General features: G+C 35.4%; 1 protein-coding gene across 6 annotated transcripts in view; it reads right to left on the reverse strand.

The window, feature by feature from the left end:
* The window catches only part of STXBP4 (syntaxin binding protein 4), a 64,377-nt gene that overhangs the window by 33,876 nt on the left and 3,269 nt on the right, over positions 1 to 27,232 (reverse strand). For 4 of the 6 annotated variants that reach the window (XM_088065554.1, XM_088065553.1, XM_088065557.1 and 1 more), the window contains exons 3-17: positions 21,350 to 21,423; positions 21,074 to 21,169; positions 20,022 to 20,091; positions 19,138 to 19,212; positions 17,029 to 17,114; positions 16,337 to 16,469; positions 15,624 to 15,756; positions 13,621 to 13,727; positions 13,062 to 13,251; positions 12,006 to 12,084; positions 9,402 to 9,484; positions 8,824 to 8,920; positions 7,384 to 7,496; positions 6,638 to 6,724; positions 5,484 to 5,549 (exon numbers count right to left, since the gene is read on the reverse strand). In XM_088065554.1, coding sequence (XP_087921680.1) covers positions 5,484 to 5,549; positions 6,638 to 6,724; positions 7,384 to 7,496; positions 8,824 to 8,920; positions 9,402 to 9,484; positions 12,006 to 12,084; positions 13,062 to 13,251; positions 13,621 to 13,727; positions 15,624 to 15,756; positions 16,337 to 16,469; positions 17,029 to 17,114; positions 19,138 to 19,212; positions 20,022 to 20,091; positions 21,074 to 21,169; positions 21,350 to 21,423 — 1,489 coding nt within the window. Of the gene's footprint in view, positions 1 to 5,483; positions 5,550 to 6,637; positions 6,725 to 7,383; positions 7,497 to 8,823; positions 8,921 to 9,401; positions 9,485 to 12,005; positions 12,085 to 13,061; positions 13,252 to 13,620; positions 13,728 to 15,623; positions 15,757 to 16,336; positions 16,470 to 17,028; positions 17,115 to 19,137; positions 19,213 to 20,021; positions 20,092 to 21,073; positions 21,170 to 21,349; positions 21,424 to 24,804; positions 24,960 to 27,232 lie in introns of those variants that run through there. The other 2 variants (XM_088065556.1, XM_088065552.1) reach the window with 2 other exon arrangements.

The following is a 27,232-nucleotide window of genomic DNA, read 5'->3' on the forward strand; positions in this document are numbered from 1 at the left end:
TCCTAATAAATTAAAGAACAAGTTCTATAATTACTGAAAATCTACTTGAATGGAAGGTTTTCTTGAAAGGCACCAGATGCTGTTGATCTGCCCCACTGCTTCCATACCAAAAAAGTACCTTAATGAGATGTTACTTCATTTCATTATTATTGCCTGAATTCACACTCTAGTCACAGCTCACACATCATGTAGATGAACTTTTAATGTAAGTATTCAGTCCACACTCTTCTCATAATCAGTGCTTTTTATAAAATCTATTTTTCTGCCTAGTTCCTGCTCCTGTTATGCTCCTAATGTCCTGGATTATCACAGAAGAGTGTTAGATAAAACTTATATATAAATAATGTACAGAAAACAGAAAATCAGAAACTGTTAGTTTTTAATTCAGCTAATGTAACCCCTAAATGTTGCAAAAACTCCTTTGAACAAAGATATCAGTCAGTTAATTTTAGGACTGAACACTGATTGAAGTTAACTTTGATTAGTAAATTAGAAAGCCAAACTAAAGGTCTGTACAACAGACTACAATGAGCTTACACTCATCTAGGAATAAAACAAAAACTGCTTACACAAAATGTACAGGTTCACTGGCACCAAAAACACTAAACCATCTTTTCCCTCAGCTTTTAATTAATCTGTAGGAAAAGTCACTTTATATCAATTTTCTGAATAATTAAAATGATCAGATTTGAATACACATATTCACACAGCTGGAAGTTTTTTGTAGAAGTTGCTCAGTTAAGGATTCACTTAGGTGAATATTCTATTCCTGGTCTACCTATAACATCTTATTATTATAATTATATCCTGGTTGAGAATGGAACTACAGGGAAAACAGGTGGGTGTAGAGGAGAAACACACTATGACTCTTTAACATGGAGGAGATAACCTTCTAGAAGCTAGGTTTGAAATTGCTGTTTTTAAAAAACCAAGATTACCAGATCTTCCTGTTTTGTGGAAGAAATTGCATATAACAGATGTCATAATAGAACTGTCTAAAGAGGTCAGTTAAACTTAAAAATGCAGATTTAATTCTTTCCTAAGGTAGAAGTATTTGTTCTGTACAATCAATATCCTTTAAGTCAGGTTTTCCTATACTTTGTGATAATGTTCTTTCAATAAAATGATCTACCAATCTCAGCTTCATATGACTTTTAACTGCTACACTGTTAGGCTTAATGAACAATATATTCCAGGCCATAAATCAGCTAAACTCAGTGACATATAACCAGTACATCATCTTCCTCATCTTTGCAATATAATAACAATTTGGACAATGGCCAGGGACATCCTGGACTCTCAGAAAATAGAGCAGTAGAAGAAGTAAGCACACACATAGAACAGCAACACCATTAGTGAACACAGCTGACATTGGTGTTGTATAATTTAGAGGTTTCTGTTACAGGGCACAAGCACTAAGAAATCCATTGACAGCAAGTAGAATGATTTCCTTTTTTTAATTTGGAAGCATTAGGTGAACTACACAAGGACCAACTGCAGCTGGAAACATAGACTCATCCCAAACTTATGACTCCATGTGTGTGTTATTCCTCACACTGGTGTCACAGCTGTGTGTTTACAGCACTAAGAGCAGTGTGAGGGGCATTACTGCTCACACTCCCTGAAAGCACAGCAATCACCCCTCCTGCAAGCTGTTTGTGGCACTCCTTTTTCCTAGAAATAATTCAGGGAACACAGGGACTTCTTAGAAGTTATCAACCTATAGAATTAGAGGCAGAGGTTACTGCCTTTGGGGAGGGCATTTTCTTGCCACTGTAAGAAACAAAATGAGTCAACAGTGAGAAGAGCTGGGCCCTGCTGCTATAGAGGATGAGTTGGGAGCCTTCAGCAGCAAAGGCATCCTTGGGAACACAGGCTGGAGGTGGGAAAAAGACTCTTGGAGACAAAAGTGAAAAGATGCTCTGATGTTAGGTTTGACTAATATAAACGAACACAGTGGCCTTGAAAAAGGGTGGCATCTTAAAAACCCACAATTAGGAATTATTTAAATAAACTGACATGAGAAAAGTGAAGAGAAAATTGCTATTATGAAAAAGGAGGTCTTCATTTTGAAAGAAGACCTCCTTGAGATAAAGGTTTAATATCTTAAAATCCAGAATTGCCTTTACTCCTCCATTGTTTTTTCAGAACCCCAGTTGTTGAATATTAATTTCTTTGTAATAGCAGACTAAGTATGACCAGATTTCAATAGTGAAAGACCTAAAGGAATAATTAAAGAACAATGGCTTCTTACATTACAATGAAAGAATTACACACTACAACTGAATTAGTAAAATTGTCTGACACACCAGAACCGTCTGCTGGAGCAGAGGGGCATAAAGGGAAATGATTCCATCAGGTTTTTCCATTCTCCAGTTACTGGATTGGCACTGTGGGGACACAGTGGGTTCTCTTACCTGGCAGGTAAGGGGGCCCCACCAGTGAAGAACTGATGGGTAGCACCCACTTCAGAAACACAAGCTTTTGTCACACCCAAATGTATGAAAAAAGTGTCCAAGGCCAGGCTGGATGGGGCTTGGAGCAATCTGGGATAGTGGAGGGTGTCCCTCTCCATGGCAGGGGGTGGAATGAAATGAGCTTTAAGGTCCTTTCCAACCTAAACCAGTCTAGGATTCTAGATAGGGGATCTGCAGCTGCTAATATTTCTTTTATATAAATACCTCATGGGACCCACTGTCCTGAGCTGGTATGAAGCCACTACAACCAAAAAGGATTTAGCAGCTGGAGGAGAGAAGCTGAATGCTTAAATGAGCAATTTCAAGGTACAGGTTTCTTCCTAAGCCAGGTTCTATTTCTTCCTTGGATAAATTCAAGTGTCAGAAGGTTTTATCCAAGTTTTATTCCAGCCACAACAAACACCAGAACTAAGACGTTACTTTAAACCACATGGAAACTGTAGTTACAAATCAATCACGCTTGTTGATTAGTTCTACAAAAATTGTATGTTGAAATCATCCTTTAAAAGAACTTTGAATATCTTTACTATGTATTAAAATAAAAAAAAAACAAATGAAATAAACCCAGTACTTCTTTCAGGCAGGGTGAAATAAATTAGATACTGCTTTCAAAATAGCAGCTATTCAAAGCCCCTCTTTTCCCTTTAGAGAAAACAACCACAGAGTGGCAAAGATCAGCCCTATGAACCAAGTCCAGGAGTTTGGGATACCACAAACAATATCTTATCTTTACAACCTCTCCCATTTCCTATGTTTAGCTGAGTGCTCCAGCTGACAGCAACTGCCCAGAAAAAGCTGTAGTACAGCAGGGATCATTCAGACTGAAATATGAAATATCCCAGGACTCTCAGGCAGCACAGGATCCAGTCCAACTCCACCAGGAAGAGAGAAGACATCATTACAGATTTCACATTCATGCTCTTGGCAAGACTTCAGGTACTCAAAAGTGCCTTTCTGTGTTTTGTGCCAATTTCAGCTTACATATGATTTCAAGGAAGACACAAAGATATAGCACTGTATCACAGCTTCAAAGTAAAAATAGATCAATTAATGAATTTTAATTGTCACACACCAATATTAGAAAATAATTACTACCTCACTGCAAGTTTAGCAGCATTTCTAATCTTAAGAGCTTATTCATGCTGTTAGTTACTGAGTCAAGCACTGTTTAATGAGTTGGTACTAACAAAACATGTTCATTAACCAGAATATTTGTACCCCTGTTTTAATTAATCTGTAATCTCTGTAATTCAACAATTAGTAGAAAAGAGAAATACCACAAAATATACCCTAATACATGACTGGTAACCTAAATCCTCATTTAAAACCTTGTTTTTTCAGGAAAACAGTCATTTTTAAAAACATGTTTAAATTACACTGAATTCAGAAGACTTTAAGCACAGACTTAAATTGGTTTTTTTTTTTTTGCATACTTTGGTTGTTTGTTACTTTTAATCAGGCCATTAGGGCTCAATAATGTACTCATTAACTCCTTTGACTAACCAGCTCAAGCTGGAAGGCACATCTTAAGTTAAATGGCAATTTGTACTGTAAGTAGCCTATTTTTAAAAAACTTATCACCATGAATCTCAGTGCCAATATTGGTTTTAAACAACAGAAATAGATATATAATAACATATATAAAACACTTGAAGATGCACCAAGTATAAACAGAAGAAAATGTCCATTAAAAGCCCACTCATATCTCCTAAAATAGATCACACAATGCTATAATTATATATAATTTATTATTTCTCTTTCACTTCACTATATGGAACCCTTTCAATGCCTACAAGAAAATCAGTATTTATCCCTGGGAGGTTTGCAGGGCAAAGCTGAATTTCACCACCCCACAACAGTACCTGAGAAAAATAAAAGTGGGAGGACCTCGAGTGGTGGCAAATGGGCACTGCTGCCACTTAAAACATCTTAAACCAGCCCTGTCCAAGGCTGCTCTCCTAGGAAAAGCAGGTTTGTACTGGGGATTGTACTCTGTGATAACTTTATTCTGGATTAATACACCGAATAAGTGTGCTGGTCTAGAAAAACACTGTCAACCCAATAGAGAATGGGAATTTCAAGTGCATTACTGGAACAATCTTCCAGTTAATTTTTATCCAGAAGATAACCCAATTTATTTCCCCACAGTATATAGAAGGAAACACCACAATACTAATGGAAAAAGCTTCCAAGCAAGCTCTTGTATATTCAAGGAATAAAAGGTGATAATGAAGGTGTTCAATGACTCTTATGAGCAAAAATATAAAACTATCTTAATACAAGGGATTTTTAAACTTTATCTTGCATTTTCACATGACATCTGACATGACAAACCCACAAAGAATAGGTGCAGCAGTGCAGGAGGTAAAAAAGCAGCCAGCTCTTTAGAAGGAAAAGCTGACTGGGTGTACAGGAGGAAGAGGGAGCAGGAAAACTCCTTGGTTTTGAATCCAGGCTATAAATTACACGAGACTTACACTTAACTGGGAATTTCCTTTCAGAGACACAAGGAAGCCAAATACTCTGATTTATTGGCTCATAATTATAGACAAATTTGGAGGCAGAAACAAGACTTTTCTCAGAAAACCCTGACTACAACTTTTTATTCTGGTAATTTTTTCACATTTAATACTGGCTGACATATAAAGTAGTTAATGTTAGGACTGTGAATTAGACAACTGTTGCCTAAGAACAGCAAAGTCTCTTCAAGAACATTTAAGACTAGAAAGGTTCTACACTGTTATTCCACTCCATTGATCCAGCTAGTCTCAGGTTCTTATCTCAATTCAATAGCAGAGAAATAGATTACTGCTCTAAAATATGAAGGATCAATTCTTCACTTTTAATCAAAAGCTCTGTAGTAACACAAGAACCACTTTGTGTTGAAATCAGTGTGAAAGAATAGTCTATATGAGCACCAAGAGAAAAAGAAGTGTTCCTTTCTCCCTTCCACAAAAAAAAATTAATTTTAAAAAATAATTATAATTTTTAGAGCCTTCAACATACTTGCTTGACTACTTGTAGCTGCTCTGTTAACTGTTGCCGTAAGTTCACAGATTCAGACAATTCTTCCTGTTAAAAAGAAATAATAAATAAGTTTGAAAGAGAAAGAGTTTTGGTCCTAAAGCAATTAGCTCTTTCAAAATTACAGATAACAATACTGATCTTCTATCAACAGCTTTTATAAAACTTGTGATAAAACCACCTCTAAAAGCTAACTTTTCTGTGAGTTCATTGATGCTGTTTAAGTTTCTTGAGTATTTTAGAATTATTTGCTGAACATTTCTGGGATGTGTGTAAAAGAGTGTAAGAAATAAGGCAATTAACTATAGATTGATCATTGTCAGTTTTCCACATCAGCAATTTAGGGACTCCTAGTCAATATTCACTGTATTCAATGTAAATGGGGTTCTTTCATTTCAGTACAAAGCTCTCAGAAGAAGAATCCTTGTGCACAGAACAGAGAACTAATCTCTGGCCATTTCAAAACAATGCCTCTGTAATTTACAGCAAGAAATTTTTTGGGCCAAGGGACAATTTTTTAATTGTCAGTAGATTTAAAATTGTCAATTTTAAATAGCTCAGTATTCCTTGTCTAAGAACCAGAGTTATGTATGCTGAATACAGAACTTCCTATCTTATGGTTCGTTAAAAAAGAAATTCAGGACCATAGGAATGTGGTATTAACCAGGAGTATTAAGAAATAATATTTATTGCTTTAGGACTTGGGAATTTAGTATGGTTGGGAAGATATGTATTAAATTTGCACACAGATTAATTTATCCTCCAGTTCTGATTCCTTTCAGAAGAATCAGCACATGCTCAGACTCTGCAGCTACTACCATCACACATTTTTAAATAAAATTACCATGCAAATCAGTCATTTCTCCAAATTCACTTCTGTGAAATGTCTGCTTAGTCTCATTTCTCTATGGATCAGATTAAAAAATGTGTTAGCATTCAGGATAATGGTTAAAATTCACTGTCTCCACAAATATATTGTATGCAATCTTCAAATATGATTAGGACTGTTTGCACTGCCATTTTATTTATCTATGAAAAACTGCACATAAAATTAAAAAAAACCCCAGTCAATTACTATACATACTCAAAAAATTAATCACTGGAATAATTTAAAGCAAATAAAAATTAAGTGTTACCTTTAATATACTGATTTCTTTTAAAGCTTCATTTCTTTCTTTCTTAAGTTTTTCCACATCATCCTCCAAGGAATCACAAGTTACGAACTGAGTATATACAAACATGTAAGGTTAGAATGTATCGCTAACTGTGTCTTCCGTAATCTTTAATATCTTATATTAAAAGTTCTTGTTAATAAACTGTAAAGACAATCTTAATTTTAGGATGATTTATAGATCTGAAAATGCTAAAAAAGTTTAATAAAATTTTAACCAACTTATCTTCCAAAGGAACAATTACTTTTCCTTTTAAAATGGATTAATAAAGTATCTTTTTAAAAGTACTAAGAATACATCACTATTTTAATATATTAAATAATAAGGCATTTTATTTTAGTTCATATAATAAGACTGCTCTTTTTTAAAGTCATCTCTAGAATAAAATGATTTTCATTGTAGCAGTTGCTTAAATCACTGGGCCCAGTAATTGTTTCTCACTCACACAGATTGTGACAATCCAAATTTTACTAAGAAACCTCAGTAAATCAATGTTGTCCAGACTTACAACAAACCACAATTCAATTACATTAATTGCTTTCTGCAAATTAGGCTGCTGAAAAAAGCTTCACAGAAACTAGGTTATCTTAAAGAACCCTATGCTGCAGAGCTGTTTTAAACATTCACCCAAGATTTTGAGTTATTTTATATACAATAAACTCTCCAATCTCCTCCCAGCTGTTAAAACACTGACCAGGCACATATTTTACCTGTGAGTCCTGTAAACTGGCAACTTCACTGACTCCAGAGGTTTCAGATTTGTGACCATCATCAGCTGCATTTGAGTGCACAGACAACAGTTTCCTTGAAACTTCAACGAAATCTAGGAAAAAAAATCAGATTTTGTTGTAACCTGGAAGTTCAGTTTAGTGACAGATCACTGATGCAGCAGAACTGCCAATATCACCATGAACAGCCACTGTCATAAATGCAGTGTTTGCCCTTTAAGATTTCTAAAGGAAATAAAGAAAATCAGAGAGATATCTCCAAAGAGAAAGTTCTGGTAAAGCTGGTAAGAATAAAAATGCCGAAACACATCGTGGAATGAAATAGCCTCAAATCAAATTGTGAAGGAGAAAAGGAAACAAAGGTGGTGTGAAGTTTTCCTTCAAAGCACCTGAGATGTTCTGCATTTGGTAGGTGCCAGTGAAAAATGAAATCAATCTGCACACCAGGTATACTCACCTGCCCTTCCCAATGAGTTGACCTTACCAGAGGAGACAGGAAAAAGGAAAAATTTCCTTTTCAGGCTCTTTAATATGTCTGAAAGCCCTGATAGAGGCTGGGTAAAATTGATGTTGACAAGTTGAAAGTTTTAAATACAAACAGTGCCTCATGAACAATCAACATGACTTGGATTACCCATACATTCTGAATTAAAAAATTCTGCTACACTATGTCAGAAAGGTGGAAATAGAAAGGTCAGTTTATTCCACATAAAATCCTATAGAATATCCAGTATCTTTCTCAGTGAAGATCTTTTTTAATGTTTAAGTCCAAAATACTATTTTTCACACACTGGTGTTTTTCATGGACTTTAGGAAAAGTGAAATTTCCATCAGTTTTAGCATCAGAACCATCATGTCTCACAGCTTCTGAAAAATGTTTTTAAATTGTCAGTGTCATCAACCAAAATTGTTATAAGCAACAGAAGCAATTCATTCCCAGAAGAATTAGGTTTAGTTGGAAGAACTGTGTTTGTCTCCCTGCAAACCTATTTCTATATGCAATAATTGAAATGTTTTTGCTTCCCACATACTAAAGTTATGTGATCAGTTTACTTGCTTCAAGAAGCCTCTTTAATCATCAAAACTCTCACCAGTAATTTTGGGAAAAATTACAGTACCCTAATTTCCCTAAAATTACAATTTCCTTGTTTTATCAAAACAAAAAATTCAGGATTTTGTGAGCACAAAATAAAACTTTCCCAAGGTTGGCCTTCATAAGATAAATTTGTGATTTACATTCCCATTACTTTAGTTTCAGAATTTCAAGCTTACTTTCATACAGTGAAAGAAGGTTCTTGCCTCAAATTATCATTTTATTTGCAGCAGCAGCCCAATACTTACAAAAATATATTAAGGGTTATTATCTATAATTTCTGTATTTTTACTTTTCATTATTTTCTATGGTAATTAACAAATTATTACCTCCAAAAGACACTGTTCCTTTCGAATCTTTATGAAGTTGCTGCCTTAGGGCTTGCTGCTGTTCATTTGTGAGCTGAATCCCAAGATAATTCAGTGCCTGGAAGGAAAAAACTTATTTTGGAGTGAAAAAAGAAAGGACTGAAGATAATGACTGCAGGGATGGGGGGAGTAATTAAAGAGCTACACTTCAAAGAGCCTTGGTATTCTGGTTCACTTTCACTGACAACACTTTTATTCCAGAGCCACTCAGTGACTTTTCCATCTAATTGAGAGATGTTCAGATATTATTTAACATTGAATACATATGAGTGCAATAAGGAAACCCCTTTGTCCTTAATAACTGCTTTAAAAATCCTGAGGGATGTTATGATTCCCAGAAGAGTTAATCAGTAATTAGATTAACAAAAACAGTAATTTGCCCAATATATAAACTGAAATATTGGCCTGCAACATGAAAGAACTACCCAAATAGAAAATTTTGTGTGTCATTTATACCTTAAAGTTTGTCAGCCTAGAGATATTATCCAGATGTTTTACCTGGATCATGAAGGGGGAGGAAGAAGACTTTAAGTATTTACCCTCTCCAGCTTTTCTGTTTTGAGAAGAATACTCAAGTTCTTTCCTTGGGGTTCATAGTCATCATTCTGGCTGGGGGCAATAACTAAAAAATAAAAAAAAAATAAAGCAATAATGATGTAGTGGCAACTGTTTTGAAAAAAAAATTGTTCTGAAACTCTGCTCATCAAGTAGATGCCAGCTAAATACCCATTTGCCAAAAATACATGTTAAACCTTACACTGACTTTTTTTTTTAAAGGACATAATTATAATCAACAAAAATGATGATTATCAATCACTTCCACTGTTTTTTTTCGCATTAAAAAAGTGACAAGTAGCAAACTAACAGAAAATAACCAGGAATAGGTTTGAGTGATCCATCAAGCATATGGCTTCTCTTGTGGTATTTTCTCTCAGAGATACACAGATACTCAGGAAACAGAAGGGGAAACACACTTGTGAATTCCAAGAGAGACCTCCAAGACACACCCTTGGTGTAACTGACAGTTGCCAAAAGCACATGGAGTGATCTAGAAAACACTGGGGAAAGAGAGGGAATGACCTGTTCCCAAATGTGGGCTATGTGGAGGGAGCTTAGGCTGAACTCCCATGGCCCCTCAGTATTTTTTCCTGGGAAGGAACTCTTTTCCAAGAATTCTTGCCCATTAGGCGACCATCCATCAGCACCTTGTACCCTTATAGTCAGAAACACAAATTTGCATGGGTTTTTTAACTATCACTTGGGATTTTAGATGTATGAAAATAAAAAAAAAATCATTGATTGCATTCATTATTTATAAATATAATGTAGATCTTCATGCTTCATTTCATTAAGGGATTAAAAAGGTACTGAAACCAAAACCAGCATTTGACAAGTAAAGGATCCTAGAGTTTGAGATTTTCTCTAAAGGAACAGAAGGAATCACAGAGAATTCTTCTTTTTTTTAATTTTTTCTAGTTTCACAGCGTATCTGTTTCCAAGCTCAAAGTAATTTACATTCTCTTTACATGCCAAAAGCATAAACCAAAATATCTTGAAAATCTCTGACATTAACACCTCTCACATGCTATATTAAATTCTGAAGACAGTGGGCTAGAACCTTGGTGGAATTGGCTCAATTTTCCTTCAGCTCAGAATGAAAAAGCCTCATGTGTGAGTTTGTGCAAAAACTTCTCAAAACTATGCTGATTTTTTCATAAAGTGTTAAAAAAAAAAAGAGTATCTCATCTAAGAGATGCTTTAATTTTTCAAGGTTGTCTTTGAAAGTTTATCCTTGAAAAAGGGCAGCATGAAAGAAGTGGCAGGTTTGACAAAGGATGTGCTGTTAAATAAGAGGAAAATGAAACATGACAAGAAGCAGTACAAACTGGAGCTGCTCTGCTACCTACGTTCTTCAGATGTGTTCAGAGACTCTGCCCCTCTTGGTATCTTCAAACAAAGAAGCTCCTGTGTGCTGAATTATATTAACCAGGAGTCTTATATTCTGAATATATTAAAAAATAAGACTTTTGTCTCGTTCCTTTGATTTAGATGTAGTGTTTTTCATGGTCAGTATGTCAAAACTGTGATCATAAATCTCCTCCAGGTGTATTCAACACTAAAACTTTGCCAGTTTCAACAGCTCACATTTGGTCAGCTCACCCTTCAAGGAAAGGAACCAACTGGTCAGATTTGCAATATGGGAACTGTTTCATTTTGAATTTGAATATCTAATATGGACTATAATAAATGCAGGTACAACTTAAATAACATCAGTGGAGAGACATCTGGAATGAATCAGATCCTGTGTATTTTTTCGTCCTCTGCTAAGTACATTAGACATGAAGTTGAGAAACTCAGCTTATGCTTAATTGCTACTGCCTGAAGAGAAAGAATAAAGTTCAGGTCTGTACAGAGAAATACTGAACAGAGTCAGTTCTATCAGTGTGTCAACAGGGATTCCCATTATTGAGTCACTCTGGCATTTTCACTGTTTCTAAATACAACATATTTGTTTCCCACAGGAATTACAATTGTTCTGCTCATATTTGGTACTGACCAAATTTCACAAACTCTCTTTTTCCTTAGATGTTGTTTTCAAACTAGATATTTATAGATGTGATCAAAGTGACTCTTGTCCTTGTTTGAATGTCATGTCTCTAAAACACAAATATAAATGATATATTGTATTTGTTATTAACTGGAAAGCTGTTAAGAGGGCTGAATGTTATTTCTATCCTTTCAATATGCTGCCCTGATTTAAGCAGTAAAACCATGCAAGCAGCATACATCCCCAGAATTTCATCAAATCAAGAAAGCACAGTTTCTATGGCAACCTAATCTTGATCTATACGTAAGTCTTCATTATCTGGTTTCTACTGAGTCTATTATCATTACTGCTGTATAGCAAATGTTGTGATCACTCATTTTTGCTTGGTTTCAGCTGTTTGTTAGAGACAATGTAAGTTATATTTGACAGAAGCTACTAAAAATCCATTGATCTCAGTCCTTTATTTAGGAGTATAAAAACAGTGCAATATTCCCTTTTTTTAAAAGCCTATTGAGTCTCGTTATGTATTATGTTCTGTTTGACTGTTATTGAAAGAACAGGGAAAAGGGTGGCAGGGAATTAAATCAGCACTTACCCGTGGCAGATGCAGCAGCAGGATTGCTGTCTAGACCAGTAATTGGAGATTGCCCTCCCATCTTGACTCCAGTTTCCATCTACGAGAGGAAATGAAAAGTCATGAAATACCATTTCCAAAGCAGATCAGAAGCCAAACCAGAAATACACATTAATGAAAAAAAGGACAGGAAGGAATACCAGGGGAAGAAAAAAGGGCTGGGGAGATCAAAACAACCCCAGGAGAAAAAGGTATGGAGGGGGTGGTGGTTGTGAGAGGGAAGAGCATTGAAAAAAATCAGATCAGGGACTCATCAAAACCTTGGGTTTTGAAAATCTTCACAGATTAAGATAGCACAGTTTCTCTAGGCAACCCACATCAATGTTTATATCCCTAATAGGAAAGAAAAATGGGCAAGAATTTTAAGTACAAATATAAGATGTGAGAATCACCTGTTTTGACTTTGTGTTTGAGAACATTTTATTATTCCTTCTTCTAAGGCAATACTTAGCTTTAAAAATACGATAAACTGAAAATGTTCTTTCAAAAAATTGAAATATTAGTTTTAAAATCTTCTTTCTCGTGGTCAACATTATTTCTTTACACTAGTGGTGAACTGTATGAATTAAAACAATTGCTGCTTAGACAAAAGAAAGGGGAAAACCCCCACATACTTCTAGGACTTTTTTTAAGCAAAAATCTCATCATCACACAACAAGTGTGAGATTGTACTGTACATATGTAGTAAACAGGGAGTATTTTATCTCTTAAATATGTAACTATTTATGTCTAATTCCAAAACTTCAAAGAAACAGTAAAGGAGAACTTGGTATCTAAAAACACAGTTAATGCTTATTTAATTTGTTTTCTTACCCCAAGTCAACTAATTCCTCTCATCAGTGTGATTTACTCTCCTGTTATACAACATGGTTTTTCCAAGAGTTTTGATATTCCAAAGACAATATTGTGCAGGAAAACAGACAGTCATTTTCTTACTAAAATGGAAACTCAATTACAATTAAAAGGAAAACAACCACTTGCTCAGTTTGTTCTAAGAAGAGTAATAAGTACACTCACAGCATCTGGAGGGAATGTTGAAACCAGCCTCCCATTAGGAGAGGGAAGAGGACCAAGTGCTGCAGCCTGTTGCTCTCCATGTGCTACAGAAGATGTTAAGAGGCTGAAAGGATGCTGCAGATTCTTTGGATGACTGGGTATGTTTTTCTGCCTAATAAAAGCTATCTCCCAAAAATTTTCAAACCTAGAACTAAAATTTTAAAAGTTTCAACATATTGCATACTTATATTATTCATAGAATTTATACTTCTGCAAAAATTACATGTTTCCAAACACCATGTGTGGGTTTATTTAACTATTTTTCTAAAAGGATGTTCTGTTACCCATCATTACAAAGACAAACACCATAATTTTTTATTTAAACATTAAAGTATCATAACTCTGCAGTTCTAAAAGGTGCACTTGAATCTTTTCTATGAAATAATATTACAACTGAGTATTTAAAATAATTAGTATCTCTCATTTCCTCTAAGCACACAAAAACACTTTTCACATTAATCTGATCATAAATATCATCTATTAAACAATTTTGGGTGGTTGGCTGTTTGACAACAGATACCTCATCTTTGTTCTGTTGATTATACTTTTTGCCTCTTCATAGGAGACTCCAATCATGGACTCTTTGTTGATGGACACAAGCTGATCCCCAGGCTTCAATCGTCCATCCTAAAACAACAAATATAAAACCAAACCCACAAATTTTATATTAATTGCTAACACTACAGAAAGAACTGTATAATCACAGCACTTGGACACGTTCCCCTGGTTCTATAAGAATAAGAAATATCAAGAATCGTTATAAAAACTCAGAGAAAATAGACATCAGAAATTATATAAAGAACAACTTTGGACCCAGATAAACACTTCAGTTAAAAAAAAAAAAAAAAAAAAAAGACAAAAAAACCAACAGACTTTTCCAGCACCAACCCATCTGACTTTAGGAAGCTTCTTTACTAATTAATTCAGTTCAGAGCTGGATTAATTTGTATTTCAAAAGGAAATGTTCATGGCAATACATGGAACTCTTCAGACACTCACTGGCCATGTTAATGAGAAAACCAGATTGGTCTATTAGTACTCACTAGTCAAAACCATGACAGAAATAATCTTGTCAACTTTGTGCTTCTGTTGAATTAATTGTAAAAAACTCTCTATCAGCACAAGAACATCTCACATTTCTGTCCCAGAGACTCTAAGACAAGGCTTTAAACATGGTAGGATAGATTTCTCACTAAGACAGAGCTTTCTTTACCCACATTTTAACAGAGCCCTCAACAATTTAACTGGAAATTCATGCAATTCACCTATGCTTACAGAGTTATTTATGACATTTGTCTAATGTAATACACATCAAATTACACAGAATATGTCTCTGCTTCTCAGCTCCTAAGAAATCAAATACAAAATCAATGTTAAAAAAAAATGTGTGCAGAAGATAATACACAGGAAATAAGTAAAATACCTTCTCAAGACTAGTATAATTTTACTTACTTAACACACACATACCATAATTTTAGCTGTGTTGTGTCAAACCCATGCCAGAACTTTACTACCTTTTTTTTTTTTTGTCACTTAGTGTTTTGGTTAGAGAATAAAATTGCAAACCTTTTATTTTGCATTCATCCAGCATGTTCTAAGATATCCATTTCAATGGTGCCCTCATGTGGCAGACGTTTAAAATATGCTTATTACTTCACCTTCCCAAACAGGATAACCAGGATTGTGGAATTACCTCTATTATTGCTAATATTAGAGCCTACTGGAAATTGATGTCTTGGAGAAACATTGCATTTTTATCTTCTAGCTTGCATTTTAGGATTAAACTTAGTCTATAAAAATTCAGTAACAAATAGTTATAAACTGCTTGGGGATAAAATTTACTGCTCATGAATTGAGCTTGTCCTCTTTTGCTGGGCCAGAGGCAAAGGCTGGTTATCTACACTTCCAAATAAACATAATTACTCAGGATGCCAGAAGAGACACTGGGTAAACAGTTCTGTGTACCTGAACCAAGCAATTATATTATTTGTTTACTTCTTATGCTGTCAAATCCCCCTGATTTACATCTTGCATTTGTCAGAAATTAAGAGTGATCAACACCAATTCATATATTTTATTAGTCTGCAGTTTCAGAATATTTTTTTCTAACTTGCCTACACAATGATTTCCAATTGCAAGGATCCATCTAAATTAAGTCTCAGGGAAATATGATTTTCTGAATGTACAAGAAAATGAATAAGAGGTGCAATCTGTAGCTCTGTCCCATCCTTCCTAATTTACCTTGCATCATGCAATCTTCTATAGAAGTTGGTTTTGTACCTTCTCATACATAAACTGAGGAAAAAGATCCTCATTTACCTCAAATGAACTTATGGATAAATTTTAAATACATTGTAACTGTTACAGTGCAGTGAGATAATTCTGTTAAAACAGAAGGCAAGGAGCAACACAAAAGCATTTTGTATTTGAAAAATGACTGCACATGTAGCATACAAAAGCAAGTACAAAATTAAGATAAAAAAAAGGTGTCTGAAGGGGAAGGAAGGGAAAAAAGGCCTTTACCTTATGGCAATCACCACCTGGGATAATTTCTTGAATGTATACCAAAGGCCCTTCATTTCTGTTAATTCCTCCTACAATATTCAAACCTAGGCTTGCTTCTTTGCAAACAGAGATAATCTGAAATGCACTGTCACTAGAGACACAAAGAGAAAGAAAAGTAGAATTACTTCACAGAACTAGATAATAAAGACTGAAACAATAACTTGTCTTTATCTTACAGGTTTTGTAAATATGTATTACAGTAACAAATAGAAATAGTGGACATTTAATCTCAGTGTTCAAATATTACACTACTTAAACTCAGCAACCTCAGGCACTTCTGACAATTACAAAAAAATTGAATACTCTATTTTACAAGGCTAAAAACTCCTCTCTACTATATAGAGACATATACTATATCCCAAGGCTTATGGGAGTATCTGGGTACACATAAACCAGGAACATTAATTCATTAGGAAACACTAAAAAAATAACCTGATTAATCTTCTTCTACCACATAAACAATAAATAAACATAAACAATAAATAAATAGAAAAATAACTTATTAAAATTAAAAGTCTGCAATGTTGATGGCATTATGAGCTACAGGACTAGAAGTTAAAAAACAAAACCAAACTTTAACACATAGTGCTCAACCCAAATTTTCTTGACCAGCCAAATACAGCATTTCCTGCAGCTCCCACAACAGAGGTACAGTCAGTTTTGGAGATTACTTTGGAAGCTTTGGGGATGGTGGTGGGACAGAATTATTTCTGCTGCTGCTGGTGGTGATGTTATCCTTCAGATGCAGCTGAGGACTCTGTGACCTTGAGGATGACCCAGAAGAAAGGCTGTCTATAGATTTTGCTTCAAAAAAAAGAAATAACAATAAAAACAAATAAATAAATAAAAGCCACATTTGGGAAAAAGCAAAAAATTTTAGCTCACATAAGTAAGTTCAAAAAAACCTACACAGTTAAGAATTGAGAGCCACTCAGGGTTCCAGGAATAATTTTTTAAATCATAACAAGTGATTATTTTTTTCAAATTGTGTGCAAAATATGAAACTGACTAATCCCCTATGCTCTACAAAAGCACGTTAATTAAGCAGCAGAAAGATTAGAATTTATAGTGCTCTAGATCAAATTTTTTCTAGCATTTTGTGGCACATTTCAGCTACAAATACCAAAAACTTTTTACATAAATCATTAATTAAAATTTTAAGTAGATATCAGTATATTTATTTTAAGAGCTGGGGAAACTGACACACGAATTCCTCAAGGTACATATGTGTTTTGTCTGACTGTGAACCACTTCCTCCAATACACCTCCTCTCAAATAAGGAATTTTAAGTACAAGTTTCTACTCCACCCAAGGCTGATTTTTCTCCCCCAGGATTATTTCAGGCTGGGAAGTGATCTCTCACCAGCTAACTGATGTGTCGGAGAAGCTCTTGCAGAGCTGGTGTCACTGTGAGAGCCATACTTATCCATCAGGTCATGGAATTCTTTCCTGTGCCAATAAAAAGATTTTGTCAGGATTTGGTGTTAGTTTGAAACTGTGAGACCAGCACTGCTTGTACTGAACAGCTGCTCCTCCTCAGAGAAGGAAGCTCAACCTCCACTGAAAGAGGAAAGCCCTGTCAAATGGTCCGAAAGGGCAAAAAAGTATATCATGTAATGCATGATAAAGATGAGAAAACAGACTATGGATGAAATGGACTGTTGGTAAAAACTTTATTTTTACCTCTCTTTACCCTGCATTTCAAAACTTTAAAAACTTGTCATACAATCAACTACAGATAATAAAATAATAATTTATTAATAATAAAAACTACGGATACAGTGGTACTACCAAGCTCCAGAACTATTTATTTATATTAGAGAGAATCAGATTATACACTTATAGCATACTCATGTTTTTAAAGAATGCTTTTAGTTCAATTACACTGAACAAGAACCCAGAAGAGAATGACAAAGATGTGGCTCCTTAAAAAGAAGAGGATTGAAGAAATATTTATTTACTACTAAAAGCCAAAAGCAGAAGTTCCTTGTAGACACCAATACACCAATCATACTGTAACAGCCTGGCAAAGATGCACATCTTGTGTGCCAGGCATCGAAGAGAATACAAAAACACTTGATCCATCTGATATTGAATCCAGCCTCATTTAAGCAAAAAAGCTGATAATCTGAGCTCTGAATACCTCAGTGGTAACTGACTTAAAAAATATAAATAATCCATAGTGATGTAAGCCAGAAACATCACCAAATTAATATTACAGAATTAGTCAGAGAGAAAAGAAATTAACTGATTGAAAGGAGAGTAACTCCCAGGTTGTTTGACTTCTGAAGGTTTTCCAAAAATGCTGGGTGCATTATTTTTTAAAAAAGAACAACATTTATTGTACTAATGCTGGCCCCAGGGTACACACACAAATCACAGCTGAATGTAAACCAAATAATCTTTAAGCACAGAATGTAAAGTCACAAGAAATTAATTCAGAGGAGGTTGGTGAGGGACTGCAGAGTGGTAAATTCTGCCCAGGCCATTGCACTTCTACCCCGGAGTGGTTAAAGGACCAATGGATTTTAATTATTCAAGGAGTTTACAGGAACTAGGCCAGTATGCTTTAGATAAAAGCAGATTAAGAGGGGACCTCATATATGTAGGCAGTCTGAAAAAAGGAGAGATCAGAGGCTACAGAGTGATTTAGATGTCTGTCGAATACAAAAAAATAAAGGAACAGAAAGAGGAAGCTTAACTCGGACAAAAGGCTAAAGGAATTTAGAGAAAAATCCTTTATGGGGAGATTACTCTGGAAGTGGAACATCCCATGAAAGGCAAATAACAGCAGATACTCTAGCAATGATTATCAAAAATAGTTACATAACAGCTGTTTTCTCCTGAGATTTAAGTCAAAAGGGGATACAGACCTGGATTGTCACATTGCTGATGATTCCCTGCCAATATTGGTTTATATGCTTAACTTTCAACAGTCAGGTTAAAGCAATATTTAACACAAATGTCCTTAAAATGAATATATTTTGGACTACTTGCTGCAGTAAACAGTTTAACCTACTTATTCAAACTATTCAAAGCTCATTAGAGATTGAAAAGCAAACTTCTGAGGGGAAAAAACAACAGAATCTGCCTTTTGTCAGAAGGCAAGATCAATTTATATCTTATGGTTTTGTGGTAGCTCTAACAGAGCCCTCATTTTCATTATTTTAAAATGTGAGAAGCATTTCAAAAACTATCACAGCAGGTAATTTTTAATGGTATTAGCTGTAAACATAACATTACAATCCTCCTCTTTAAACTGAAGTTGGCCTGAGCTTGCTACTTGAAGTGATTGATGCAAGTGATTTCAGAATGAACTAGTATCAAATATTACACAGAAAAATGTGACATGTGGTACAATTCTGCAATTAAAACTAATCTAAAATAAAAATACATGCAAGCCCACCCAGTCACTCTGAGATACAGCACTGGATTTTTATCAGTTTTAAGGTTAAAATAATTTTTCTCTTACTTTGCTTCTTCATCTCTAGCAATGAGCAGAGACATGTGATTAGAGGCTGAGGCTGTTCTCAGGATGTCAACAGCCCTAGAAGGGGGAAGAAAAAGGCCAAATAAATATACCAGGGTGCTGGCAAGAACTGAGCAGTGCTAAAAGAGAAGGAAAATGGACAAATTGCTAAGGTAGTTAATAATTTTCATGGCCAGATACAGAGAACAGAGCTTGGCAGCAGCAAAACTTAAAGTGAGCACCGGGGAAGGGAGCAAGAGACAGACTGTGGTGCATCTGCTGACAGCAATAAACTGGGACTGACCCCTCTTTCCCTTCCCTTCTGTCCCCCATCCCTCCTTGGGCCATCCTGCTGCCTTTCTGAGCCTCTTTCAGGATTTACAGCCCACCTCAACAAAAGCTACTGCTCAGGTGTGCCTGGCTCAGAATCTCCCTCAGCAACACAAATGGCAATTTTCCTTTGAACATTCAATCTCCATCTCCAGCACTGAAAGCTGCACTGATCTCTACAGATCCAGCTACAGAAACCATCTACAGCTTACTCTTTTCCCCTTCATTGTGCCATTATATGATTGCTGCCATCATTTACATTCACCAGTACTGAACCAGCAGATAGTTATATTTTAACAGCTTCTGCTGCTGTTTTCACACACATTCTGTAATCTGTGATTAAGAAACCAATGGATTCTGGTGTTCTGCTTCTATAAGCCCTTCACTTTTCCACAGCAGTTTTCTGAATTAGATTTATAGGATAAATTACTTGTGAGTTGAACTCCAAGGATCTTGGGGCAGTTGTGTTCTTTCAATCAGTCACTGATAATGTCTGGAATAATGCATATATAACATTCCAAGCTCTAATAAACATTCAGTAATCAGTACAAACATACCTTTCATTTGTTACTCCAACCAAGTTTTCTCCATTGACATCTAAAATTAGGTCCCCAGTGAGCAAACGGCCTTTAAATGAAACCAACAGTGATTGATGAATCAACATGAAAATGGTGAACATATTATATTAAACCAGGTATTTAACCAGGACTTTTCCTTTCAATTTTATGTCACTTAATGCATTAAACAACTTTATGACTCTTGGCACCTGATCCTAAGTAAGACAGGTAAAGGAGATAAGACTAGAAACTAGAAATCAGTCTTATTAACAACAGAATAGACACTGAAAATAACTGTCATTTATCTATTTGTTGTATTTACACACATCATTTTGAGACTAGAATTTATATTTCACAGTTGTGGAACTAATTTTTATTTGAATCTTGCTCTTAACATTATTGTAAGTTACAATGTGTAGATATATTAATGTTTTAGACATTAATAAAGTCAGCTAAAAGATTTTTTAGAGACAATTCTATTTTTTAACTCCCTGAAAATCTCAAGTTTATGAACTTGAAGTTGATTAAGATTACTTTAAATTATCATTTTGAACAAAACAAAATGGAATCTCAAAAAACCCCAGAGACCTAGGATGGAAGTCTGTAGCTTAATTATTGCAAACTCTACTGAGTGTAATTTCTTCTTACCACACTGATCTTAACCACCAGCACACCACTACTATTAAAAAATAGTAATAAAAATTTTCAGAACTAATTAAAAATACTAGTTCTGTACAGGAAACCCCACTCTTATACCTTAAAAATTAAAAGTGGTTCAGCATCTGAGCACTTACTCAGTGCTGAAAGATTACCAATTTCCTTCACCAGCCATATGTAGATTTGAACACCTTTTCAAGACCTGAGAGTATTAAAATCTTTTTCCATAAAGGGTCCAAATTTCATTTCTTTATCTTAAAGTAAGCCAAAACTTCATAGGTCCTCACTAAACCGTACTATTTTAAATATCCTTACCTACAAAGTAAAATAAAGACTTCTTTTGACAGCTTTTTATATCCAGCGTGTTTGTGGCCAAAAAAGTTAAAAACACTTACTATCTACAGCAGCAACCCCTCCAGGTAGAATTCTCTTTATGAAAATCCCATAATCTTCTGCTGTTTGTGCCCGATAGCCTCCAATAATTTTAACTCCTGAACAACAAACAAAAAGATAAAAGTGAAAATTTGGTTATTCCACCTACTGTGCTAAATGTACTTGCATGCAAATCCATGAAAGCCAAATAAACCTTCCTGATGCCAAATATGATTTGGCAAAGCTCACCAAGTGTTTTTAGGTTTGATTTAGTCAGAATAACAGAATGTCTTAGTTACCTAATCCATTCTGGCAATCAGAGAAAGAGATGCGGTGAACAGCTCGATTAATTCCATGAGGGCCCATAATGGTCCTAAGGAATAAAACAAAAATCATTAAATTACAGAAGTGTACATAGAGCTATGTTGACAGAAAAGAAATTACAGCAACTGTATTTTCAACTCAAGTAAACCCAAATCAGTTTTCTCCATTGGCAACTTCATATCGTTTGATATCTCTGAGCCATCATCTCCTCAGCCAAAAATCAATCTACTCATCACAAATATCAGATGGAGAGGTATAATAGATATACACTTTACTTCCTTTTCCCCCAAAGCATTTCAGGCTGAACTGTGAATCCCATTTTGTGTAATAAAAGGGTTGTGATTAAATATTAACAAAATTACACAATCTGATCCACCTTAACATTTAGGCAAGAAAAACATACCATAAAACCAGTCTTCATCAGGTAATGAATATTTGAACAAAAGCACAGCTGAGCCAATGCATAAAATTATTTCCTAAGATATCTAAAATATAATTTTGTGGCTATTTATGAACACAATATTTTCCAAAAATCCCCTAATTTCTTCACTCAACTTTGATCTCTTTCTCTGTTGTAAAAAAGGCTTCTTTACAAACTCTTTTGCCTGATCCTCTGTGTACCTTCCCATCCCAAGGGAAAGCACCAGGATAACACTTGGAATCGTCTAAAGGCAGAGGAATATTTTGAAAGCAGTTGATCCTCCAACAGAATTAAAAAAGAATACAAAGTAAAATTAGAGTTTTGGAACCTAAATTAACAGTTTCATCACACTTATGACCAGGATGCTGCTCTGAGAATGCAGAGTGTTAAGAATGTAAGTAAATCCAGATTACCCTTTACCAGGTTTTATTTTCATTTAGATGACTTATGGGCAAAAAAATGTAAGTTGTATTATAGATCCTCTGTCCTTTCCCTGCCCCATTTTTGGAGAAGACTTGACAGATCTCTTCTAGAAAAGAGCAGAAGCACGACTGAGGTTTCTCTGCTTTGACCTACATATTGTTTGTTCTACATTAGATAGAGAGTTGCATTTTCTGGAGGGTCCTAGTGAAATGGAACAACAAGAATTCATTAGCAGGGTGGGAGAGAAGATAAAAGTGGAGGACACAATGACCCAAATCCTTCCACACAACCTAATCCAGCACAGCCTGAACTCCAAGCCTGAAACTGGGTACATCTGCAAAAGCCAGAGAACATCATTAAAAGGTGCTGTGCCAGAAGGAAGAGAGAAATCCAGAAGGACCAAATGTTCTTAAAATTCTAGGACTAGCCCTGAGACCCGACTTCTAAAGAACACCTGCAGCTCTTTTGTTTTTGTAGAAGAAAACTGGATGAGGTTTTTTTATCAAGGAATAAGCACTAGCTCTGAAAAGCAACGATTTCCCAAAACCTCGTATTTCCAAGTATTTGCAAAATTAGCCTTTGGTTTAGAAAGGCTGGCCACAAGGAGAGACCTAATACTTCTAATAACCTTTAGAAACAAAAAATAAACCCATGCTTAAAGCACTGTATAATTTTCACTGTAATATTTCTTGAAGTATTTGTTTCACAGGCTAAAGAGAAATAATAAGACCCAGTGTATTTGGTGTGTGTTTGACAGGACTGCACACGACCTTGCTGTGATATGTCAGAGCATAACGTACCCTTTGTAAAGGTAAAAGTGAACTTTTTTTTCCACTGCTTTCACTTAATCACAGCCTGACAGGAAGAAAAAATCCCCAAGGCTGATATTTCTTTAAGAACACCCTTTGGACAACCTCCTACTCCATGAGAAGGACAGAGTATTTTGTATTACTACCCAGCACTGTCACTGCAATTATCCCACAATTTGTTTTGAGGCTGAAGGACAGCATACTAATCATGCTTTGTCCCGACTTGTCTCCATCTCTGAAATCTTAAATGAAGTACACTGAACTTTAAAACAAGCAATTATTCTATTTTTTTCTCTCTTGCCTTTTGCTGCTACTGCTATTGGTTTTACTCGGCCACTTCCTCTCAGCTGTTTTCACGTGGTAATTTTTTTGTTAAAATTAAAAAGCAGGAACAAAAGTTACTTCAACCTTGCACAAACCAACACAGAGATTTTACTTTCTTCAAGTCTGAAAAGATCAAATATCAGACTTTAAGTCTGAAGTTTAGAGTTCAGCAGAAATTGTAGAACATCTTTAGGTATTATCATATAAAACAATCCTGAAATATGATCAAATCTAAGAACAGGACATTTTCAAAAGTAACCAGCAATACTTTCTAAAGAGAGATCCTAATGATCCTATGACAAAGAGGATACAGAGAACACACAACTAATAATGTACAGTGGAGAGGAATAAGATATCTCTGAAACACTGGAATTGTGATGCTGCTACCTACAATTAGAAAGAACTGACACTTTGGACAGACGGCTTTTACAAGGTACTCAGGTCTGTTTATGATCTAAAGACTAAATCCCTCCAATACATGCAGTTAAAAATTACTTTATCACATAAAAGTAAAGACAAAGATTTTCAAATGCCCCGAATTTGTTTAGTATATCACATCTAGCTGACTTTCAGTATTAGGGTTTTTTATCTAATATAACTTAGATCTTCAAGTTATGCTACTTGTCATAGTTCTAATAAAATAAAGAGAGCTTTAACAATTTCACTGTAAAATGACTTGGATTCAGCACCCATTCAACATTTATTTTATGTCACCACTTTCAATATTCTTGAAATGTTAGAGTATTTCTCCTAGAGCATTAGAAACATGCTCAACAGTATAAATAAGGAAATAAACTCCTAAACCAGTTGGCAGTATTAACAAAAAATAATTTAATGTTCTTTGCAGAAAAAGATGCAAATTAAATAATCAGATGTTGCTAATTATTTTTTGAGGTCAGCAAGGTTTTAGCATGTAGAGAAGATGTAAGGCAAGAGATGAAATAAACAAGCAAAACTCACCAAACTCACTATGCTATAATCTTTTTACATGAAAAAATACTAAACTCAATACTCCAGCGAAGTCTGGATGCTAACAGACTTAAGTGTGCAACATTCTGGTGTAGATGCTCTAGTAAGGGAAATTAAAATAAATCTGCTTCTATTACTTTTTAGCAGCATACACAAGGAAGTTCAACAACTTTGGGTTTTATCTTTTGGTACTTATCAGTGCTTATCAGAACATACAGCTCCAGATATTCTTCTGATCTCTATTCCTGAGAAATGATTAATAATTTATATGCACAAACAAAATATTTAACTATGTTTATCAATGGGAGAATAATACACTTTGCTCACAAAACACATATTACCTGACACACAAAAATCTAAATTATAAACTCTGTCTGTTGATGAAAAGAAGCTGAAAATGCCCACAGCTTTTAAATTATCTTTCCTGTACGTTGCACAATTACAGACTAGAGCAATGCCCTCAGAACTGAATGGTTGAGCATACCAGTATAATAGAGAGAGACCATCAAAACGCTCTGGTTCATCTTCAGCCCCTGGAGAAAGCAAGGACATCCTTCAGCACAGCAGGAAAAACAAGGACAACGCAAGCAAAACACACTGGAGGTTTCCAGTTCAGCCGGATAAAGGTTATGAGCAGGATGATTTCTGCTACCAACTAAAAAACCCAAACAACAGAGCTCCAGCTGAGCGTCTCTGCCTACTTAATCTTCTCTGAAATCCTCTGCGTCACATGCACTAATTCACCTAGAGAGGTAATGCTTACTTTTTCTCTCTTTGAAATGGCCATTTACAACAATTTTAAAGACTGATAAATGCAAAGGGGAAAATTTACTACATTATGATTAAGCAAGCCAGATCCAGCTGCCAAAGGCAAATGTGATGATTAAAAGAAACTTATTTCCTCCTGTTCTAATAATTTATTTGAATGATCCCTGCAAACAAGGTCAGAAGCAGTAACTCATGACCTTTCTAAAGCAATCTTCCTAGCAGACTGGATTATGCACAGTCACACAAAAGGGAAAGCCAAGAAAACAGACTGAAAGTATTAATGAAATGAATGCCATTATGCTATTACTTTTCATTCTCAATCATATTACTGGCTTGTGCCATGATCTAACTTGGTTTTTACACTTTCAAGATACAACAGTCAAAAGTCAACACAGAACTTGGGTTATGTATTTTCTCTAGAAATGGAAACTGACATGTGCTTTTCTGTGAAAGGAAATAAAACTGCCAAATTTATGTCATTACACAGAGAATAATCTAGTTGAAGAAGTCAAACACATCACCCCTGTTCCCAGAGGTCAGACCCTGTGATAGAAGACTTAGTCTTGCAGAGATATGCACATTTTCAGAAGTTCTGAGTGTTGACACCAGTTTAGTTAATGAAAGTTTCCTTCCAGGTTTGCCTCAGAAGAAGTACCCCTACTGCTCCCCCTTTCCCAAGAGATCATAACAAGACTGCAGCATGAAATGAAAGCCAGCTACCCTGCATTCACTGAGGGCTTTAAGTAGAAAGGTGAATCCTTTCTAGCCAGGAGCAACCCTGTGATCAGACTGTCAGATCTGGAGGTGCAGCAGGAGGGCTTGGCTAAGCCAGGAATGCAAACACTTATCTCAGGCACCTTTTTTTTTTTTAAAGCTACAGTGACTGTGGTTCCAATAGCAAATAATCCTTTTTGGGAAAGGATCCCTTTGTTGAGAGACAACGTGCTGAACAGTGTTCACATAGAGAGTGGTTAGTCCTGAGAGCCTGCAATGCACACACAGAAGGGGCAGAGTGACCCACTACAGAGTAAGGAGCACATCAGAGATGGAAATGGGAACATAAAGCAGCCTTCCCAGCTCCCAAATTGTGAAAAGCCTCACTGGCACAGTGATCACATCCGTTAAGAGATGAAAATTTGCCCCTTCATAGCTGTTTCTCAGTCAGCTCACTCTGCTGGTGTTACAGGCATTACAGAAAAGCCATTGATATTTTAAGCCTCGTATCAAATAGATGTGCTCTAGGCAAGGTTACATAAAATACCAATAGACTTTCTCCAACAAAACTATCTCTGTTCTTAACACCAGTGAAGATCAATTAGTGGTATCAATATCAGGAGCATTTGTCAAAATACATCACCCAGACCAGCTAGTGTCACATTTTCTGCTATAGAAACCCTCTAATTAACACATGGCTCAAGGCTCTGCAATTTCCTTGTTAAAAAGCAAAAAGTTATTTTTTTTAAACCAGACATGACAAACTTCTGAACAATTAAGCAGATATAAAGTAGTATTAGGCTTATTGCTCTCATTTTATTAGCGTTACCTGTAATACATCACTTGTTCAGAAAATTGCTCCTCCAGCCCTTCTTCAAAGCAAACTGTGCTTCGTTCAGCTTCCTGAACTCAGCCCCAAGGCTTCTATCCCTCTTCATCTTCAAACTCTGTTGCTGTGCTACTTTTAATGAATGGCAGCATCATTGCTTCTCTTGCAAGTCCTCTGCCTTTCAAGAACATGCTCAGAGGAACACAAATTACTTTTTACTTCCAGAAAGATCTAGGAAAATTTTAACTCAAAACTCCATGAATTTTAGTCTAAATAAGTAAGACTAAATTTTCAAGAGATATCATTTGTTGTTAAATAGCCTTCCTTTCCAAACAGATGGAAAACTACTCCATTCTGGCAACATTTGTAATTATAACTTGCCTTTCCCAAGAGAAGTTTTGCAGTGCTTCAGCAGCTGAGATGGACACAGGATAATTTAGCACCTGACAAAAAGATCTGCAGAATCAATGGAAGTTCAATTCACATGATCTTTTTTGTTATAAATAAACCAAAGCCCTTTTACGAAAGTCCGATACAAATCCATTATGCAACTGTAGCCTTTCAGCTTCACTAACCCTAAATTCAGATTTTAAGGACTGCA

Source organism: Pseudopodoces humilis, chromosome 21 (assembly GCF_049639895.1).
Source record: "Pseudopodoces humilis isolate 2021_Gansu_Grassland_sample_001 chromosome 21, ASM4963989v1, whole genome shotgun sequence".
NCBI classification, from domain to species: Eukaryota; Metazoa; Chordata; class Aves; order Passeriformes; family Paridae; genus Pseudopodoces; species Pseudopodoces humilis.